General features: G+C 39.1%; 2 protein-coding genes across 12 annotated transcripts in view; one reads left to right on the forward strand and one right to left on the reverse strand.

Annotated features, from left to right (window-relative positions):
• LOC129769399 (cell adhesion molecule Dscam2) overlaps nucleotides 1-23,862 on the forward strand; it is a 405,723-nt gene that overhangs the window by 217,521 nt on the left and 164,340 nt on the right. The gene's annotated exons all lie outside the window — the stretch shown is intronic.
• Nucleotides 2,523-3,695, reverse strand: LOC129769400 (lipase member H-A-like). The gene is made up of 2 exons (XM_055771663.1): nucleotides 3,438-3,695; nucleotides 2,523-3,382 (listed from the first exon to the last, which is right to left on the reverse strand). Exons 1-2 carry the CDS (start codon nucleotides 3,647-3,649, stop codon nucleotides 2,575-2,577), a joined length of 1,020 nt encoding a protein of 339 aa, XP_055627638.1. The 5' UTR covers nucleotides 3,650-3,695; the 3' UTR covers nucleotides 2,523-2,574.

The following is a 23,862-nucleotide window of genomic DNA, read 5'->3' on the forward strand; positions in this document are numbered from 1 at the left end:
GGCTGGAATGCAAAGCTAATTTACACGACCACGCTATCCACATAGCTAATGATATAATATTGCACCAGATTATAAAATGAAATTGGGAAGTGTTTTCTAAGAGTAAAAAAGGAACGCATGAAGGAGAACAACATCTATCTCGGTCTGGGCCGTGTATGTGGCAAAGCATGCGGAAAGCTTATTTGTCTTTTGTTTCGCTCGCTCGTATTAATCTTATATTGCTGTACCATGTATATTATACAAATGCTTACCAGTATTTGTGAGTCATGACATTTTCTGTTATGTTATGACAAAACATGAGCTAAAAATCAATTTCGGGTGTACGCGCATACTCTCGAATTTGCCACTCAACAACAACATTTTAGTCGTGTTATTTCTCATAGAATTATCAACTTAAAAAAAATTACGCAAGAAAAAAAACGTTAAGAAAGCGATGAACACAATATATAGTTCAATAAACAAAAAATATATAAGGAACGTTAGTGCCATAGAAGAATTCAAATGAATTGAATTCAAATGATCGATTCCGCAAATACCCCCAAAAGAAGAATCAAATCTGTGTCAGTCAATTGAGGAACTATCGAACACTGTCAGATTTATTGATTATGAACATAAACCCTCTCATTTTTGAGATTTACGAACGTTCAATACACTTGAATAAACATGGCGAATGTTTCTAGTAACAACTGTGCCGCCACTGTCGAAACTTAAAACACATACAGCGCCAGAAATTTATCTCTTCTCCTATTTTCATAGCTATTATTCCCGGAAGCATGAAAAACATAAGATTCATTTGTTCACTAGTAAACAGGTCACATTGACCTTGGAAGGCGATTGACCTGGCTATGAACTAAACAATAAGATGATTAATTATAAACAGATATTGATACGCGCCAATATTGTTGTCGCTAATACCAATCATGAATGCTTCTTCCAATGGATGAATGCTTCTGACCAATAACATTAGTAGCGCAATTCATTCTATGAATAGAATTCCTCTACACAACTCTTCTACACTCGACAAAAAATAACTTAGAAGAGGAATGTGCAACGTCGTATTTTTTAAGTGACTAACTTTTGTTTTAGTTTTATACTAGTTTTCCCACAAACATCGCATAAATTATTCATAGCTCTCAAAATTTTCTTGTCATACAGTTTCATTTTCATAGCAATCACTTCCTTGAACATCATAAACATGAAATATTTTTCTTCTGAACCCATCAAGTCTATGTTAAGATTCAGCTTAAAAATATCTCTGAAGTTATGTGGGAATTTTATTTTGATTTCTGTTGTAGTATTATGTTTGCTTCAAAGATTTTAAGACATCTTTTTAGAAAATAGTGATAGTCGTATTAGCGTCAGTGGCTTGCCCCCATACAACAAACATGAGAATACAGTCTAAGTTTAGCAAGAGGATGTGTAAGCATCATTAAACAAATGAGTAATTTAGTATTATTTATTTCACTATATTTTCTTGTGATAATAAAACAGATTTCTATGCAACAAATATTTGGATAGTGTATATTTCTTCAAAGATGTGACAAGTCACCTGTTGGGTTTTCGTTGTGGGTTTAGGCTTCACTCTTCACTTCACGGTATTTATTACAATTATTGTTAAAACATCTATAGGAAAATTTCGGAACAGCTAGATAGGGTCCTTCGCATAAAATTAGAAACTATTTCTTTATAATTTTAAAATAACGACACATGGACATACACAACACAAATCAAGGTTTATAAACAGCACATTCAACATTAAACGACACAAAAAAAAACATCTCATCGAAGAGGATTTGGCGGGTGGATAGAGTTCCGGTTGGAAACTCTATCGCACATCACACATAGACCAGACGTGTTCTAGACAAATCCAACAAAACCAAAAAGTTATCTCTTGGAATAAAATTCCCTCACGATCCAGTCCTTTCACAAATTGGGAGTCCAAGCCGTCCAAGTAATCAACACAGAGTTGTGTGGCGGTTTCGTACTGTGATTCATCGATATCATCAGATGTTTGTTCCTGGATCATCGATCGAGCCGAGGACCAGAGCTGAAATCCCGAGAAACCCTGAAGACAACTCAATGACGAACCGGATCTAAACCTCCGCCGGATAGACGAGCCAACACAATCAAGCAAGGAAGAATCAGCGGATGGCCCTGATACATGAAACGCCTGTGAGTACCCTGTAAAAAGTGAGGAGCTAGGGAAATAGGACAAGAAAGAATTGTTAATAAAGAAACCTAAGAACGTGGCGTTTTCCCTTTTCATAACCTAGCTAAACCAGAGACGACCCTGGGAGGTTAAAAGAGAGCCCATGCGGACGGCTGGGGCTAAACAGGCCTTGGTTTCAAAGAAAATGTATGGATGAGAAAGATTTTCATCCCTTCCTATACAAAATAATTTATGGCAGCAGCATCACCATTCCCATGTCTGTCCGAAAGTCAATATTATTGCAGTTTCAAATACTTTGCCGAAAGGGCTATTAGACACAATCGAGCGATATATTATGTATCAAGACCAAAAGTACCATATTATTTGCCAAATATATTTCCAGGAATAATCACATTCACAATAATTCACGTGTGTGGTGGAAAAATGGAAGTTTTCACGTAGAAATCCCCTCCAGTGCGAGTCGAATAAATTCCCATCCTGTTGCTTTTGGTTTTGGAGCACCATCCTGCTAAAAACAAGGTGTACGAACTGCATTCTGGTCCGACGAAGACGTTGTTTGGATTCAGGGCCATTCGGAAGAGCGTGAACGAATGGGAGTGACTGCAACTGATCGGCTCGTGACTCAATGCGTTGTCGAACAACGGTACATAGCAATTGGGCTGAGGTGCAGTGCCTCCCGATGGATAGAAATTGTCATGCGCATCTCCGTTGCACACTCCGAGTGCACACCGGGACGTAATGATCATCTGAACATATCGTGCGTCGGATTTGTCCAACCTTTTGTCTGTTCCAACATCCAGAGGTATCAGAAACAGTGGGCTAGCGGGATCGAGTCCGTAAATGGCACCAATTTTCCCCTCCAATTTCCGACCCGTATGCCCAGCGATTTGAGCTCCCAAACTATGGCCGACCAGCGTCACTTCATCCAAAGAAACACCCTGATCGGTGAGGCGCGTGATGAAACTGGCAATATAATCGGCAACCTTGTAGGTATTTTTAACAGCGATTGTATAGCCGTGGATCGCAAGTTTTCCCCAGTCCACAACACAAACGTTGACGTCAGCAAATTGCAAATAATCATTGACCATATCTAGAATCCAGTTGCGACTACCGGTGTCTATCCAGCCATGAATGATAAATACGATAGGCTTGCTCATATCGATTTTCGATGTCAGGTCCGATTCTTGTACTTCCGTAAGATTTGGGGCTTTTCTGTGGATTGGATCATTGATAGGTAAGACGTGCATAATTTATAATAGATATTTACCGATTGGCCACCCAGAATATAACATCACCGGCGGACTGATTTTGGGATCCACCCAAGAACAAGTATTTGGTGTCATTTTTTCCAATACCGTACAGAATATCCAACAACTGAAACACATTGTAATCTGTTGAGGGATCCAGGATATTGAGCAGTCCAGGAAACACTTGACCACTGCACAAGGCTAGCACGAAAATTTTGAGGATATATCCCATTGTTTCTTCTAGATTGGACCACTCGGAACAAAAGTGAATTCACGAATGAGATTCGCAATCGGTAATAACCTTGTTTTTGGGGAAAAGTTCGATCATTTTGTATTTGAACAGGTGTGTGTCAAATTTGCCAACTCTGAGAATACTTGATACACGAAGGCGATTTCGCCTGGTGATGGGTTGGAACGCATTTCGTTTATATCAGTTTCTGGAGTATGTTGAAGTGAACAAGACTCGTTGAAGATGAGAATAAATAAAGATTCAATATTCAACGAAATTCATTTATTTTGTTCTTTATAATCTCCTTGAGTGAAATGCAAGGTTGAGAATTTTGAACGAGTGTTTCAGTTGATTTTTAAAGATGTAAATAATTGAGACTGTCGATGCAAGCTTTTTCGGTGACCTTCACATTAGCATAATGTTTTCTTTTCATCGACAAATGCATTTTTGAAATAGACGAGAAGTTAATGAAGAATATTTTTCTACCAAGAACACTGCAACAGAAAGACCACTCATCATCTCAAACTTGTACAAAATGCTTTGGCAACCGCTTCTTCAACTTATAGATCGAACTTCATGCCGGCTTTCTATATCAACCTTTATTTTTACTCCGATGCAACAAACACATATAGGGTTGGGGAAAAAGAAATGTCGTATTTCTGATCGAAATTTGACGCTTTATTTAACATACTTTAAATTACCCAATTTAAGTCAAATATGCGCCGATTTGTTCGCAAACTTGTTGCCATTTAGAAGGCAACTTCATTATCCCCCCCTTATAAAACCCCCCTCCTTATTTCCAAAAAATTATAGGAGGTTGCGTCCAAGATACGACCGCATTGTTGACGTAGAACTACGCTGTTATTTTATATAAGTCGCTCGTTTATACCTTCAGATATTATTCTAAAATGCTGTGGAATTTTAGAAACAACTGCATAGTAGAATAATCTCTGAAATATTTTTTTCCTTATAGCATCAGTTGACGATAATTGATTGATGATTCATTCTTGTCCTCGCAGAACAATAAACTAGCTGATCTTATGTCGCAATTTATTTCATGTCAATGCATTGAAAATTTACATCGAACGCTATTCCGGTGGCCTTTTTGCAATTGACATAGACTCGGGTACAGTCGATTATATACATGTTGCACCAGCACCATTATTCCACATCTCATAACTATATATCTTTGGCATCGCATGGAAACAACAACAATGACAACACTTGCAAGTATCAAATATCATGTTACATGTTATTTAGTATTGCCTCAGTGGAATCGCACCTCTAGACATCGTTCGTATAACGTAAACCAAGCGCCAAACAAGCGTTCGCCATAGCATGCATACAGATCCATACATTGGTGGCTTGAAACTACTAGGAATATAAACAATTCTCATCATTTTGCGCTATTCTCAATAGAAACGCTTCTGTTAATATTTCTGGCCTCGAAAAAAGTTGGATTACTTTCTCATGCTCGAGATAAGCACAGCTGTCACCCTTAGTGGAGGAAGTTTCGCTACTGACAAGCCAAACCTAATCACATACAAAACTCCAGAACGACATTTACTTTCTTCTTGGTGACTAAACAAGCAAACTAAACTCTTTTGGTTAATATCAACAACCTCGAAAACAGTAATATTGCTTCATTATGACCAAATTTAGCGCAAAGGCAATCCTAGTTGAAGACAGTTTTGGGACTGGCCCGCGAACCCAAATGACTTATAACATTCCAGTACGACATTCAAGATGCCTGGTATTCCACAAATAACTTTTTGGCGCACAACCTTAACGCCTGCTTCGTCATAACGTCAGTTTAATGCATTGATGCAATGTCAAAGGCACCAACGAAGCCCTGCTTGGAAAAAGACTGAATTATGCCACACAGCTTGTTTTCTGCTGTAACACCCATCGATCCGAATTCGTTGATGAGTTTGTCAAGAGCGACCGCCTTCACCTCCAGCGGGGGGAGCTTGATTTTGGTTGCTGCCTGGGTAACAGCGTTTACATTTTCGACCGACGTGCCGAAGTCGCCTACTTCGCTGTTGTTCGATGCAATGTCATACTCGCGAAGGCTCGGTTCAGTGCGAACGCTTTTCACTGCACCAGAATCGCGTGCATCATTAGATGATGCTTGCCTCGAAATTTTATTGCCCCTGGCAATGCGTTCATTTTTGACGTAGGACTACGTCTAACCGGAAGATATAGGGGGTGAAATGAAAATCTAGGCACTGAACAAGTAGGAAAAATGCAAGATTTGGAACGCTTATAACTCGAGCATTTCTCAATAGATCACAAAGGTTTTTGCATCAATTGATAGGAAATATATCTACGCATCTATCATAACGAATAACATTTCATTTTTCATGAGATAAATAATTGAATAATTGTGAAATATCAAGCATTGTCAAAATGCCCTATGTGCCCATTTTTTATTGGTCCATTTTGTGCTCCTCAAATCGTACCGACCAAAACGGGCAACCAGAGCAGCAGCGAAATAGAATGAAGCACGATTGGAAAGGAAAAAGAAAAAAATGAACGAAACATTGGTCGCAGTCTCACACATGCGTAATTCTCGAGCCAGCCAGTCAGCTTAAAAATCCCCGCTCCGCTGCCGTAACGATCATTCTTTGTGTGGACACCGACTGGACAACATCGTTGCTGGACGAGCTGGACGGCGAGGGATCGAGTGCCTTTCTCAAGGCAAGAGGGCGGAGGTGGTAGCGCTGAAGTAGAGTAGAGTAGAGTTTTCGAAGGGCCTTTCTCAAGGCTAGAGACGAATGAACTGCAAAAGTTTAAAGTCTCTATAATACAATACCTTCCTTCCGTAGCGATCATTCTCATTCAAACCGTACACCACATCGGTTCGCATCACAACACATCAACAAACCAACCCAAGCAGCCATGTCTGGACATGGTAAAGGAGGAAAAGTGAAGGGAAAGGCAAAATCCCGCTCGAACCGTGTTGATCTGGAGTTCCCCGCAAGGGTAGCTAGGCCGAGCGCGTTAGTATCAGTGCACCAGTCCACCTAGCCGGCGTTATATAGTTTCGGCCGCCGAAGTGATCGAGTTAGCTGGCAAAGCTACTCGCGACGATAAGAAAACCCGCATTCGGAACAGATCACATTCGGTTCGGTGGACATTAAGACAACAACAGGCAGTTGCAGCGAGTGGCGAGTGGCAAACGCAATCGCAAAACGGCATCAGGTAGCAGAAGAAAAAAGTTTGTTCTTTATACAAACTGCTTTGGTGGCAAATCCAGAACAAGGCGGCATCGAGGGCGTTCGAAATGGTTTTTTTTTCAAAACCACGAGTACTATGTTTTCTAAATTGGAACCATTTCATAAAACAAGGCGCTTTTCAAGGCCATTAAACCTTCCAAAAAAGAGTTTAGGAAATACAGTTCAATGCTTTCTAAAACATTATCCAAAATAATAATAAAACACAAATTGATTTTTTCATAATTTGTTTGCCAGGATCTGATGAGTATGTGAATTTGGCAGTTGTTCTGAGCTTTTTGATTTTCACCAATTCTTAAATTGCTTCTAGATTGAAAGTACAGTAATTTACACTTATCTCGACATTTAGCTAATTGGACGGACCTGTAATGCGACATATTTAGTTGGACATTTTTGTAAACATAGAGTTCGGGGTCCAAATTATGACCCCACATTGAAAGTCGACACTGTACCGCTGTCATCGCAAATGTTCAATTACAGGTTAAAATTACCTCCAATCCGATACTGAGTGGTGGTAATGCGACGTGCCATTGAATGTAATTTATTGTAAAATATGTCACAAGCTGGATGGGAAGAATTTTTCCAACTGTGAAAGCTGTGGCGAGTGGCAAATGCAATCGCTAAACAGAAAGGTTTATCCGAACAAGATGGGGATATCTAGTGATAACAAAACAATAAACTCTTTAGATTGAAGATAATTTTGTGATCCTGAAAAGGACCCTTTTTAGCCTGCATGTGAATCCAACGAGCGAACAAATCGTAATGAATGTATTTTTTTGCCATCGCTCCCTTTTAACGCTCATTCGTTCGTCTCGTTGGACTCGCCCCTCTGGCTGAGTCTGCCGATTTGTCTCTATCTTGTGAGTGTGTACCGCTAGAGTCTCACTCGAACCGTGCAGGTCTCCAGTTCCCTGTTGGTCGCATTCACTGATTGCTCCGCAAGGGTAACTAGGCCGAACGGATTGGTGCCGGAGCACCAGTATACCTAACAGCGATTATAGAGTTTCGACCGTCGGATTGCTCGAGTTGGCTTGCAAAGCTGCTCACGATAATTAGAAAACCCGCATCAAGAACAGAGCAGCTTCGGTTCGGCGCTCATCAAGGCAACAATTAGTTTCAGTGAGTGGCAAAGTGTTTCTCCGGCACGTCGCATTAAATGTAATTTACTGAATAACATGTCACAAGCTGGATGGGAAGAAATTTTCCAACTGTGAAAGCTGTGGCGAGTGGCAAACGCAATAGCTAAACATGAAGGTTTAACCGAACAAGATGGGAATATCGAGTGATAACAAAAACACGACACCAAAGGTTCTTTTCAGAACCATCAACATATTCATAAAGAGTAAACAGTAAACTAATCCATTTTTCAGGTAGATAGGTAGGTATTCACGTAGGAGAAGAAAATAAAACAATATATTTAAAATATATATTTAACAAAAGCTGTCCGCTTTGTATAGTCCTACGTCACTCCGGTTATGTCCCCGACATTACCCATCCGTCTTTTTTCAGGGCTCGAGCCTGCCTTCCTCTTCTTCTTGCTTATCACACATTACGCGAAGCGTCTAATTTATGACGCGGAATGAAAAACACACGTTACGAATAACGCGAAAAACGAACTGAATAAACCACACGACGATATCCAAGTTGGACTCCACTGGTGGGGTCCAATCTTAGATCGAAGCGCAGCGAAAGCAAAGTGATCTGGATTGCTCAACAGTCCGATACCGAATAAAAGTTTGCCTAAGCGAGATCCACTGTTTATACTCTAGGCAAGTGTTTCGCTTCATTCTTCTTCTTTTCCTTTGTTCACGGAGACTTTAAATCCCCCTTCGTTGCTCGTTATTGACAGCTCTGTTCGGGAAAGCACACAAATGGACAGAACAAATGTATGGGAAAATGGAAACGCTTAAAGTTTTCATGAATTTTAACCATTTACAAACCAGGGAATTCGAATGTATAATGCTATATCAAACAAATCTTAGGGATTTTCCGATTCGTTTGGTATGTAAATCGCCAAAATCCGTCCGCGGCAAAAATAGTTATCAACGCTAACTTTATTTCATAAAAACGTGACCTGGTTTCTGATTTGGCACCCTTAATGAAAGACGTAGTTCTACGGCAAAAACTCAGACAGCCAGTTTTCGCAAACCCCTTTTGAGGCCAACTTAGTATCTCCAAGAGCGTTTTGCATGGACCGGAAGAGATGATAATCACTTGGAGCCAGGTCCGGACTATACGGTGGGTGCAATACGACATCCCATCCGAGCTCCCGTAGCTTCTGGCGGGTCATCAAAGATGTGTGATGCCGAGCATTGTCCTGGTGGAAAACCCATTCCTATTAATCATTTCTGGCCGCTTCTGGTCAATCGCCTGCTTCAAACGGTCAAGCTGCTCACAGTAGAGAACCGAGTTGAGGGTCTGGCCATAGTTGAGCAGCTCATAGTGGATGATTCCCTTCCAATCCCATCAAACACACAGCAAAACCTTCCTGGTCGTCAATCCGGGCTTGGCGATGGTTTGGGCCGGCTCACCGCGCTTCGGCCACGACTTTTCTTGCTTTAGATTGTCGTACGTGATCCATTCTTCATCACCAGTCATCATCTTCTTCAAAAATGGGTCGAGTTCGTTCCGTTTCAGCAGTGCATCGCAGGCGTTGATTCGGTCTAAAATATTTTTTGCGTCAACTCGTGAGGCACCCATACATCCAGTTTTTTTTGGAATCCAATCTTCTGCAAATGATTCCAAACGGTTTTATGGTCTATACCCAGTTCCTGGCCGATCGAGCGAGTGCTCACATGCCGGTCTACTTGGATGATTTCAACGATTTTATCGGTTTCCACGGCGATTGACCTACCAGTACGGAGTGTATCTTCGACAGCCACTACACCAAAACGAAATCGATCAAACCAACGCTGTGCTGTGCGAATCGTTACAGTATCGGGTCCATAAACTACACTATTTTTTCGGCCGCCTTCGTTGCAGTTTTACATCGCAGGTAGTAAAAACGTAGAATATGGCGAATTTCTTGCTTGGTGGACTCCATTTTTGACGCGCTATAACTTGAGACTGAAAAGGACAATCACAACACGGTCAAAAGGACACTTTTAGCACAGATTGTCTTCTTTGAATAGCCGTATAGTATGACCTGATGCGATTAGTACAACACAAGATATGTTTAAGTGTTGCCATATATTGACAATATACGACATTTCTTTTTCCTCAACCCAATATATTACTATTTTGCGAAGCTAGACGAGGTTTTCGATGCTAAACGCTGGGGAACCACGCTATAGAAACAACCCTTCAGGCCTTTGGGCTGCGAATATCATACTAACATTCCTTCTCTTCTCCTAGGGTCTGTCGTTATTGACTATTTAAAGCTCGATTCACCGAAACTGGCACAATGAGAATGGATTGCTACTCCCAAGCGTCATTCAGTGTGTTCCTTGTGCAATTTCGCTGGTTTAAGTCAATCACGGATCGCAACTACGGAATGTACAGTCTCCCCAAGCTCAAGCTCAAGCTAGACAAAGTTTTCAATGCAAAAATTAATTTAATTGTATTTATAATGAAAAAGTATGTTATGAGCACAGAAAAAATCGACCAAATACGGTGTTTTCCAAGATTTTACAAGTTCCCTTAATCAGAGATCGAAATGCCATCTCATCCAGGGCCACAGAAGGCGACTTTCATCATATCTCATTCCACTTCGGCATCTTCTATCGTAATACGCACCATCCAACGACTAATCACCATCCTTCTGTCATCATCACTCGGTTGTAAACACTAGTGAAGCGAACAAATAATACCCAACAACCAAACGGCCCTTTTCAGGATCACCAAATCATTATCAAAGAGTTTCACGAAGTAATTCTTCAAACATATCCAAAATCATTCATCAAAATCAAGTAGCAGATAGCCCAATGGAATCCCACGTCAACTATGCGGTCATGTCTCGGACACAACCTTCCTGTGACTTTGGTTTTCGTTTTCAAGATGCCCAAATCAGGTGAAAAAGAAACATAAATACTAATAAAAAATCTCAACAACACATGTTGCAGTCAACGCTAAAAACTGTCCTTCGATAGGCCAATCTACTGTTTTGTATTTATTGAAAAGTTCCACATTTTAAAAATTACATCACCAAAGTTATCAACTGCACTGCATTATATTGCACAGCGCAATGTTGGAGCACAAACTGGAAACTGTCAAGTCAAAATCATCAACAGCATATTCTTCCTGGTTCTCATTATCTTCATCATCGTTGTTCGCCAACAGACCAACAGACCAACAAGCACAGAGAGTTAAACTACGATAGTTCAGTACTCCCAGCAGCACCCTTATATTTACACTATACTGCAGCAAATATTCACAATTCTCTACAGCCACTTTCGAACTTCCTTCTTATAGGTTGTGCCACTGGCAACCAGAAGAAGCAAAAAAAAACTTTTTACGAGTTGAGAACTAGTAGGAAGAAAGAAAATGCAAAAAGATTATCTCTGCTACCGCCGCCCTGTTTTTCATTATACCAGTTTCAACAGTAAAAAACATATTCTTAATGTACAGGATAAGAAGGAAATAAACAGAATCTGTGGTTGGCGGCGGTGAGTTCCACTGCATAAAGTGCCCGGGGCTACTGTAGCGAATAAAGTTTTATTTGCGCGAAACTTTTATTTTCTCTGAAGTATGTTTGTGCAAGTATGATTATTACGAGGAAGAAAATCTGCAGTAGGTATGAAAGAAATTGCACCATTCCTCCTGTGGAAGAGGCAATATTAGCCGCAAAAATGGGCCCAAATTAATAAGACTGAGAACTATATCGGAGCAGTAAAGAACCAAGGCGCCAATGTTCAACATTATATGACGCGTTTCCAGTTCAACTTTATTCCTTTGGCATACGATCCGATTATAGATGTTGTGGCAGAATCAGGAGGCTCTTATGACCAGGACTCAGCAAGGACATATTCAACTGAGGGTAGTCTGCGGAATATGAAGAAATTCACCTTCGTATTTTATTGTAAATGAATTTTGTCTTTTTCCAGTAGTTTCTCCGTTAACATGACTCAACAGTCATTCGGTCATTTAGTCGCTATCTCCTACAACTCGACTATCTCATTGTATTCCTCCCCGTCAAATTGACTTCAATGCATATTGAAGTGATTCCCCCCAAAATTAATTCGTTTCTCTCTCGCATGTATTGAAGTTTGAGTTTGACGTGGTTTGACATATACTACAGATGAGCTAGATTTTTTTGTATCGTACACGAAAATGTGTGAATAACACATATAAAATAGCGTGGAGTGTTGTGTTCAGAAACACTGACAAATTTGTTTTTCTGTATATTATTTTCAGAAAATTGAACTCGGAGACAAAGTGAACTAAAGTTTTATTTAGAATTCCTGCCAAACCGTACACTATTTACTAATACTAACGCGAGGACCTTTATAGCATACCTGATAACTGTTTACGTTCGTTGGTTTGAGTTCACGGTGGGTAAACAATAAAATGCGCTGTCACCGTCACCCTTCTCTCAACTATTCACTTGGACTTATTTTGCCGAAGTCAAGGTTCCCGAGGATGGTGTGGTGAATGCTATCATACGATTTCCATGGAAGAATATTTCACATTTCATTCGTTTACTTTGACTTCACGATGACGGGACGGTGTATGTGTATCGAACTTAAATTGTCCATTAATGGTGTAACTACTTTTTTGCATCATAAATCAAGTTCTCGTTTCACTTCATATAGACATAAAAATAAAACTGTGTACGTAAAGAGATTCATGTCAAGGGGAGTAGACATGTGGATTGAAGTCAGGTTGAATGAAGAGACAGATTTGTATTCATTAGTCACGTCATTCAGAATAACCATTTGCTAGATAGTTCATAAGGCGTCATGCACAAATTATATAACGGGTGTTAAATAAAAAATGAGAATTTTTTCAATCACATATAAATAAAAATTATTTTTTTCATCGATTTCAGTATTTTTTTTAATAACATAATGTATTTTCTTCAAAAAAATGTCAGTGAATATTTGAGTAAGGGCCGTGGTCTGCTGTTCGACGCAACTTTGTCGCGATGCTCTCACAAGAACGTTGTACGGCACTTACGTTCATTTTCCGGATACAATTCCGGATTCTTGTCGTCAGTTGCTTCGTGTTCTTGGCCCTCAAATTGTTTTTATACACTAGGGCACTGAGTGAGCCAAAGAAATCCTCTATTGGGCGGCACTGGGGCAAGTTTGTTGAGTTACGATCTTTCGGCACGAACGGTATCTTTTTCTCCTCAAGATACGCCAGCGTCTTCTTGGCGTAATGGGAAGACGCCTTGTCCGGCCAGAAGACGTACTTCCCATCCGCGTGATGCTCGTTCAGGAACGACAGCAGGATTTTATCGAAGCACTCTTCTCGATAGATTTGTTGGTTGATTGCCAGACCGCTCGGCTTAAACCAAGGCTTTGAAATGCCCCGGTCGGAAATGGCGATGTACAACATAACCTTTTTTTCAAACTTGTGCTTGAACTTGTATTTCACTTCAGACGGTGTGGATGACTTGTCGCTGGAGTAGTAATTAACATTTCCTGGAATATGCGTTTTGGACAGCGGAAAATAGCTTTCGTCGTCCAGAACGAAAGACGTCCCGCGGAATTTTTTGGTCATCCACCGACACTGTGATTTAACCGTCTCAATCTTCTCCTCCGTGTACTCCGGCGACCTCGTCTTCTTCCTGCAGACGATTCCTTCGATCTTAGGGTCCGATGGATCAATACGTGGGAGCAGCCATATTTCCAACCGGCGTCACGTAGGCTGGTTGCGTCCTTGTTGTCAAACAGCTTCTTTAACGATGTCTTCCTCTGCTTCGTCATTATCGTCACCGGACGACCACTTCCGAACTTCCGCTCTACGTTCAGGGAACCCAGTATACGGTATACCGTACTGACAGGTACATTTTCTTCCTTAAAATGTGCCACCTTGAACTTTTTTCCTTGCTGGAAATGCGTTCGTGGGGCACGTGCTGTTTCGACGCCATCTTTGCTTTGACTAAATTCAAACTAGCAAAACCAAACACGCCTACTGTTTCTAGGGAGCCCAAAGAGCAATTTTCTTGGAGAAAGAAAATTTTACGCTCTTTATTTGAGTTACTGAAAGGTATTGAAAAAATTATCATTTTTTATTTAACACCCGTTAACGCTGAAAATCCGGATTTTGGACCCCCCTACGTAACGCAATTTCCTATCTCTAATACACAGTAAGTAACGCAACTTCGATTCTCTTGGTTGTCTTCATCGTAGAGTCTGTCTGTTCAGCTGAGATCCTATCTTCTCGGGCTGAGGCTGAAAAGAGGCTACTTTTTTTCGATAACTTTTGAATTAATCCGAATATTGCTTCTCTAATAATAGGGGTACAAATGACAATTGATATTTGGAGCAAAAACGAAAGAGCGACGAGTATGTAAACAAAAGGGTTCCCGGAAAAAATCTTGAGAGAAATTAGAGCAATAGAAATAACCGCAGAGAAAAAAGGCCTAATTTCGCAACAGTCTACTAGAAATATTCTGACGCAGAAAAAACATTATGGGTATAAATGCCTGGCAGAAAAAAAAGCAATGTTTTCATTAACCTATTATTATTTTTCCAAACCAAAATACCTATAAGTGTGTCAATTTCTTCAAATCATGGTACAATAGTTTTGAATTGCAATGAATGATATATTTCAAAACAAAAATTAATCAGGCAAACATATGTCGTCCGACGCTAGCTAAAACTCGGTCGGATCTTACTGAAGAATTGTATCCTATGCTTCAAACTAACCGTGCAATCAGTGGGACACAGATTTGCTTGTAAGAGTCGCCGCTTCCGACGGAGGGTCAGCGGCCGACTTGGATCGCGTTACCCCGAATTCGGCGATTCATCATTGAGGTAACTTGTCTGTCCTCGGGCGGATAGTCTTCGGGTAGATCAACAGAATATTGCGTAGTTCACCTGGCATTACTGGCATTCGCAGCGCAGTGCTTCCATTCTGATATTGAAAGTCTGGACGAATCTTTCTATTTCACCATTCGTAGCTGGGTGCGCACCAATTTTATGAAAAATACCGTTTAGCTTGAGAAAATTCTTGAATTCAGCTGTGGTAAACTGCTCGCCGTGGTCACTGACAAAGACGCAGCATATTTCATAGCCAGCGAAATACTCTCTACAGGTGTTGATAGTTGTAGCGGTCGTTATGTGCCTGTTTCATCTTTTGGCCCTTTTGAGTATGCGTTCACGAAAATGATGTAATAATTTCCCCATGAAACATGTCCCTCGACATGTAGCTGGAACCGGCAGCCATTTTATTCCACTATGTCTTCATTTCTGCAGCATCCACTGTACCACTGAATCACCTCTCGCCTGTAGTAGCAGCTTGCCAAATCTGGCCAAAATATCACCGCACCTTAATAAACGGAAGGAAACGTTTCTGCAGACACTCTTAACACTTTCGTCGCCCCGTCACCCAGATATGGGTGACACTTTCCTCGTTTAAATTGAGAAGGCTTTTTAAAAGGAATTCGATAGAATTGGCTCCTACGTGTAATTATAAGATATGTAGAAAAATAATAAATATAATCGATGTTGCTATTCCACTGAACCGTAATCTGAAGGAGACCCTCGGTCGATCGTCATCGTTTAGCGTTTCGTATGAGTTGGGACGAAAAGGTCGTGTATCACTTTTTTACCACTTTCGGTCTGAGACACCGACGCGAGTATAGGAGTAACTTTTTTGGACAAGTGACTTTTTTCCTGTTTTAGAATAATGTTCAATGATATGTATAAAATAATGTCAGCGGCGTGGAATATTCATTTAGCTGACCCGGCAAACGTTGTTCTACCATTAAAATTATTTCTAATGAATATGTTGGTTGTAAAATTCAAAATAATAAATAATAATAGAATAGTACTTGATTATTGTGACTCTTGTGTGCAAACAAATAAATCAATTTGTGAATGGTTGTCCGCCATTATCAGTATTTCTTTGTTAATGTATTGGACATCCACCATTCCATCTGGCAAGCAAGATAAGGAAGGCTTTATATCACCTCATGGACCATAAGCTATGTTTTATGGAGCAAATTGTTAAAATTTGAAAGAAATTTTTTATTCGATGTTGCTTATCTCAAAACTGTATCCCTAATATAAAATCATTATCAGAGACAATTTTCGTTCAAAACGTTTACCCACTTGCAGATAATGTGTTACTATGTTACACAGAAAACATATTGGAGAGATTTTAATTTTGTTCGGTTATGTTTATTTCCATTTATTTTCATTACTTGATTTTCATTTTCGCTTTACTGGAATGAAACACAAAGCTCCATGTGGTCTATATCGAATTGCGTGGCCAGGATGCCACATTTGAACAACTCGATTGGACTTGAGTCGAATGGATTTCAGAATCAGATGAGCAGTTAATCAGTAGACGGGTCTGGAATTTCTGAGGAAATTATACTGTCCAGTAACATGTTAGACTGAATACGTGTAACGTTGTAATTAAGCTCATTAAATACGCACTTGCTGTTATGTCATTACAATGCATGCATTATGACCTGGAAATAGCAAAGGCTGTATCGGCGTTGCTCATGATAGCGTCTCGCAAGTGAATGCATTCTTGTTCCGTAGGAATCGTCGTCGTTTCTAACGTCGACCAAGGATTGTTGGCATAACTCATGACATCGTAGAATGACGTCATACGACACACATAGAAATCACAACTATCATACAAACGTCACAAACGTCATACGCTTGACATAGAAATCACAACTAAGTCATAATTCAAATGACGCCTGAATATTACGTTGAGACAGTAAACGTTAGGAACGTTAGTTCCATTGAAGAAAGATGGAGAGTCTCTCTAGAATATTGTTTCTTTTTCGAATCACAATTTCTTGCGTCGTTGTTCAGTCACCTACCATGATTCCAGCAATGTCTTCAACGGCATGCGCATTGAATCTACTTTCGCGTTCTTCCGGTGTTTTATCAGGATTGATGACAATAACGTGATTGTCTTTTTGCAATCCGAGCATGTGTGATTTGAAGAATTTCAATGATTCATTGTGTTCATTCATTAAGGTTTCCAGCTCGTTGGCGTCTGACTTTATGCGATGTGAGGTTATTTGCGCACGTGATTGAAGTTCAATGAAGTGGGCGCAGTGCCATCTGTTATTTGACATCGTAAATAAATTCATTCTTATTGAAGAACGAACGAAGGGTCAATTTATTGGATATTGTTTTTTTCCACAAATACAAAAATCACTATGAAACATATGGGATGGGGGTGAAAATTCAAGATTTTATGTATATTTTGAAGTCAAATTTAAGTAAAAAATATTTAAAAAATCAAAAATTTCGTTTTGCTGCATAGGACCACTATTGGGTATTAAATAAACAATAATCTATACCCTGGCGGTACCATATATAGTTTACGACCTATTCTCATGTCTACCAAGTTTTTTGTGTATAATTTCATAAAAATCGGTCAAGTCGTTTGGGAGGAGTTCGACCACGAACATCGTGACACGAGATTTTTATATATATAATATATAGATAACGCATAAGATCATTACTGGACCATTCTTATTTGATATTACAGTGAAAGCTCTCTATAGCGACATCGCAATGGACCGTCGTTATAGAGAATTATCGCTATAAAGGACTGTCAGCATAGAGGATTCGAATGTCGTTAAAGAGAGAGAAACGCTGAAGTTCTCACGAAACAATAAAATTATATTATCTAGAAACAAAAACAACAAAACATTGTACAATAGATGCAAAAATTAGCTCATTTTTCCCTTAACAATTTTGAAATGAAATGCTGTTCTTTTGTGAATTTGTTTAGTTGATAAACCAGCATAAATAGTTTGGAAAGCATCTTCTGGCTGGTTTTGAGAGGATGGATTTTATTATGTCGTCGTCAGACAAAATTACCTTCTATGATATTTGACAATAATAACCGTTTATGACCAAATCTTCAAAAGAATCAAAACCTTGTTCAGCGCTTCAAATTTGATCGGAATACATTTTCCTCTAATGGGTCGTTATCAACGCTGATTTCAATGCACAATGGTCCAGGAGATGTATTTAAGTGGAAATTAGCATTGAGAGCTCGACAGTTCTTTTTTAGACAAAAACTGTCTTCGACAAAGTTGTTACATATGATAAAGCGCTAATTTTCATGTTACCAAAAATACGGTGACCAACATTTTTGATGAAATATAAAATCTAACTTTCTTATCTCTATAGATAGAGGTAAACATAGTTCGACAATGTTTTAGTCCCAGTTATTTGAGACATCTATACAGGACAAAGTTTTTTCTATCTCTTGAATTTGAAGTTGCGTTAAGGTCACCATGAAAAAAACTGTTTGTTTGTTGTTTTGCTCTAAATTTTATTTTTCAAATTCTACATACAAACTGTCTTCGGAAAACTTTTAGAACTTAATAATACAAACATTTTGCGATGCAGAACTTGTCAACATCTCAACTTCACTCAAAGTTATTCATATCTTTCCCAAAAAACAGAAAGTGGGTTATATCTATGGTATAACCGCAATGGTGACGTAGGACTATCGTTGATTCAGTGATCCTTTGTTTGAAGTTGAATCTGAATCCATTCTGAATGAATGAATAAATGAATATTTGGGGGACTTCGAAAACGAGAGCGTTACGTTGGAGGTACAAGGATTTATGCATCCAATATTGGATACGAAAATATCCTACTGATGGGGAAGAATAATCTCCAGAAGCTATCCTGTTAATTGCGATTGATTGAAAAATCACAAAACCAAATGTATTTGGTCACAGTGTTACATGGATAGAAAACATTCAAATAAACTCTTTCACATGAATGTATTTTTAAATTCCCAGAGGAACTGGCAGATTATTTTCAGTAACGATTAGATATTTCCACATTTTCCTCGATACTGAAAGCCCACCAGTGGTTAATGCTAATTCAATAACCACCTACTATTAGCATTTGATTGAAAAATATTTGGTCACAGTGTTACATGGATAGAAAACATTCAAATTAACTCTTTCACATGAATGTATTTTTAAATTCCCAGAGAAACCTGGCAGATTATTATCAGTAACGATTAGATATTTCCACATTTTCCTCAATACTGGAAGCCCACTTGATTGAAACATATTTGGTCACAGTGTTACATGGATAGAAAACATTCAAATAAACTCTTTCACATGAATGTATTTTTAAATTCCCAGAGGAACTGGCAGATTATTTTCCGGATCTTTCTCGATGCTGAATGGCATCCAAATGGAAAGAATTCCGCGCGTGTATGTGTGTGTGTGTGTAGCGGCTGCTTCGAGATCTTCCCGGGGAACCGTTTGTGGCATCACTCTCCTCTTGATGGATTCATGTCTGGCCTAAGGTGCACAAACAGGCTCTTGGTGACACCGTTCATCCGCGCTTTCATGATAAACGAAGAGCTTCACCACAACAGCGACAAAATGCTCCAATCGCTGTTCAATTAGAATTGAGTGGATTTCTTTTTTTTTTCACTTAAATTCTTTTTATTTCTTAATTTGGTTTACATTATAATATAATACTACATTTCAAGCGATTAACCTAGGGTTCTACATCTTTAAGTTGTAATGTCAAGTTTTGTAATGATTTGTATCATACACATTATTCGATTGTTTCATATTCCTATTGTAAAATCATGCCTAAACTTTTCTAGTTTTTTGTTAGCTTTTTTTTTACCTAAATCTAACTTATAAGATACCCTCCCCAAATTATTTACATTATCCCAATTTGTACTGCTTATCTAACTGGAAATAAATATATCTACCTGTGAAGCATTCATATATTTACTGTACAGGTTCCTCAATGTAGTCGGTATAAACCTACAGTGAAATCACCCGACACAGGGAATAAATATTGAGTATGACTTACCGGCTCGACAGTTGTCTGTTGTGTCTTTCACGCACCTCACATCTTCCTTCTCCCTTATTCTTTTTATGTTATTTTACTTTTTTGTGTCATGATTTGTCATTTCAATTTATTTTAATTTCTTCAATCAACGCTATAGAATACTTGAAATAGTGTGAACGGATTAAAAAAATGTACTGCTGCGTGCATTTTGTCTGATTACAATCCCAACGGTCTATACTGATCTGCATACTCTATCTATTCTTACCATTTGCGTAACACTTGTAAAACGGTTTATAATTCAGAAAGGTTTTTTGTAACTAGCATGATTTTTTAAAGGAACGAAAAATGGCGGCAAATTCTCTGGGTGATATCCATGAATGCAGTTCGATAATGCTGACGTAATATGTTTACATCCAAATTGGATGTCTACTTGCGGGAATGGACTGCCTTGTTTTGTATACTTTGGCTAGTGCCTATATATACCAGATGAAGCAATCATGTGGCATTCTCGAATTTATGTGAAAGAGAAGGAAGGATTTTGTAGAATTTCATTCTCACACAGTTCATCTCTCGTATCTCGCTCTCGCATGTGAAAATGCGAAAATGGCATACCCTAGCAATAACAAAACAAACAACCCCCGCTCGACAAACTGTAATCCTCTTCCTATTGAAGTAATGATGTTGCTTCACTTGTATATATAATCATGGGCTAGATCTAAGTAAGTACTGCACGCACTCAATAGGTATAAGCAAGTACTGTACGCACTCAATAACACGCAACTGTAAACATTGTTCATTACTCGTGTTTTTTATTCTTTTCTTGTTCCTGTATCATCTGAATTTCCACAGAGTAAAATTATAAATACTCGCATACAGAAAAACCTACCAGGAAATGGCAACGAAAATATCCGTAGTTTCTCCATACGCTGCACACCGGAACAAATATCCACGTTATTAACGGGAGAAGATACATACATTCCAACTATCTTAATAAGAAATGGAAACAGAATTGAAACCTTTCTTGGTGCAGGCATGTCAGTTGTGGATACATGATTTAAAAATATATATACTGCTCGCTAAAACCTCTACTTTAGGTTATCCAGCTGATTATCATTAATGAAACGGTGTACAATGCTCTCCACAATGTAACGTTTGGTGTCAAATCCGGAACTTCCCCTAGTTTCAGACTGTCACTCGACCATTACAGTGACTATGTGCTCCTCCACGGTCTAATAGGGGCGAAAACCTTTGGATTTTCCTTTCCGCATTACTTTCTCTGGAGAAAACCCTGATGATTGAGTTGGAAGCTAATATGCTATCAACCCAACTCGCATTATCACTTCTGCAGCCATTCCAACTCGCCGACATTGGGTGGCTGCTCCGCCACCATTCTTTTGCTGAAGCGGTTGTCCCAACACGCAGCTTTCTTAGACGGTTGTCCCGACACGTCTCTTCCAAGCGGTTTTCCAACACGCGGTTTTCAGGCGGTTGTCCCGACACGCCACTTCCAAGCGGTTTCCCAACACGCAGTTTTCAGGCGGTTGTCCCGACGCGCCATTTTTCCAAGCGGTTGTCCCAACAAGCCTATTTTCTAGCGGTAATTCCAACACGCAGTACCTCTGGCGGTTGTCCCGACGCGCCATTTATTTTCACAGACGGTTGTCCCAACACGCCATATTTTTAGAATTTCTTTTCTCTATGTCGGGTGATTTCACTGCATATTTAAATATCCGGCAGGATCGCCAATGTGAAGCATTCATATATTTACTGTACAGGTTCCTCAATGTAGTCGATATAAACCTACAGTAAAATCACCCGACACAGGGAATAAATATTGAGTATGACTTACCGGCTCGACAGTTGTCTGTTGTGTCTTTCACGCACCTCACACTACCCAAACCCAAAGCCGTTACCTTGAAAGGTAACGACTATGAAGTCAGGTAGCATAATCATACAGATTTTGTATTATTCCGTGTGTTGAGAGAGCGCAACTCTGTTCAAATTTCATACAATTGTTATTGATAATTTCATCCAAGGTTTTAATCCCGGCCAGCTGATGTATCTTTGAATTTCGCGTTCTGGGAGGAGAGTTTAGAATTATACGAAGAATTTTGTTTTGTATGCGTTGAAGTTTTAATTTGTGTGTTGGAGCACAGCACTCCCAAACGGGCATCGCATATGCGATAACTGGAAATATTATTTGTTTGTATACTGCAAGTTTATTCGTTAGAGATAATCGAGAGTACCTATTGATCAGGGGATACAATGACCTGATTAAAATGTTGCATCTTGTGTCTGTTTTGTCAATCTGTGCTCTGAAGGTAAGTTTTCGATCGAAAGTGAAACCAAGATACACTACTTCTGAAGACCAAGACTGACTGTCATATTTTGAGGAGGAACAAGCTTTGGAGTGTTCTTGTGGGGAAACAATATGGGTCTTTGCTGCATTTATGCATATTTTCCAATTATTGAAATATCCAGACAAAGCGTCTAACCCTCTTTGAAGTTTAGATCTTAGTTCTGTGATACTTCTGCCCTTGTAAATGATGGCAGTGTCATCTGCAAATAGTGATAGTTTCCCATCAGATGGGAGTGCGGGAATATCTGTAGATATTGAAAAGAATTGGTCCCAAGATGGATCCTTGAGGAACACCTGCATTCACGATGAATTTCTCTGATGAAATATTGTTTATAGAAACATTGAACGCTCTATCAGAAAGATAATTTTTGATAATTTTTATCAAGTATGTAGGAAAACCAAAGTTCTGAAGCTTGTAAATGAGACCATTATGCCAAACATTATCAAATGCTTTTTCAACATCAAGAAGTGCCATGGCAGATGACTTTGAAACTGACTTGTTTCGTCTGATTATATTGTATACTCTACGAAGCTGGTGAATTGTAGAGCGACCTTTTCGGAATCCAAACTGCTCATCCAAAAATATATTGTGCTCATCTGCAAAAGCAAGAATGCGCGTTAATATAATTTTTTCGAATACTTTCGAAAATGCTGGGAGAAGGCTAATTGGTCGATAGCTCTTTGAAGAAGAAGGATCTTTTCCGGGTTTTAGTATCGAGATCACTTTTGCCAACTTCCAACTCGAGGGGAAGTAGCCAAGTGATAGACATATGTTGGAGACAGAAGTCATAATTTCATATAAGTTGTTACTAAGATGTTTCAACTCAATGTTAAATATACTATCGAAGCCGGGGCCTTCATATTCTTCAACGAGCGTATAACCGAGATAACCACTGAGTGGATTCCCGAGCGGCGCTCGCTTATATACCGATTGGTGATTTCAATAGCCTGTTTTGAAAGCAATTTTAAGACTATTGAAACAAGTTTTTGGATCAAAAAGTAACAGGTATAGAACGCGTAGACATTTTATCTTTCGAATGAAGTGTTTATCATACCATTTCGTTCAGTTGTTTAGGAGCTATTAACGCTCAAAATCTCGGTCTCCGGCGTAACGCTTTCGTTTTCGAAACTTTGATTTTACACCCCGGTATAGAAATGAAAGACGTAGTCCTACGTCAAAACACGCTCTTTCCATTTGTTTGTCATTCTTGCTGGGGCTAGCATAAAAGATGTTTGTTGACTGAATTCGAAAGAAAAAATTTCACTCTACAAAATATGTTATTTTCGAAACAAGGTTTTGTGTTTGAATAAATTAAAATTGAAATCGTGAGTTTTTGGGTAGAAAAAACATCAATAACTTTGAGTAGGATTAAGACATTGATAAGTTTTGCATCGGAAAATGTTGATATTGATCAGCTCTAAAAGTCGTACGAAGACAGTTTTAATGTAGAATTTGAAATATAAAAGTTGAAACAAAAAAACCGTTTTTTTCATGGTTACCCTAATGCAATCTAGATAGAAAGCGCCAAAAACAACTTTGTGGAAGATATTTGTTCTTTAGACAAAAACTGTCTCCATCAAAGTTACATGTGATAGAGCGCTCATTTTTATGTTATCATATAGGGTGACCAAAATTATCGATGAAATAAAAAATCTAACTTTCTTATCTTTTTAGATAGAGATAAACATAGTTCG

This window comes from Toxorhynchites rutilus, chromosome 2 (genome assembly GCF_029784135.1).
Source record: "Toxorhynchites rutilus septentrionalis strain SRP chromosome 2, ASM2978413v1, whole genome shotgun sequence".
NCBI classification, from domain to species: Eukaryota; Metazoa; Arthropoda; class Insecta; order Diptera; family Culicidae; genus Toxorhynchites; species Toxorhynchites rutilus.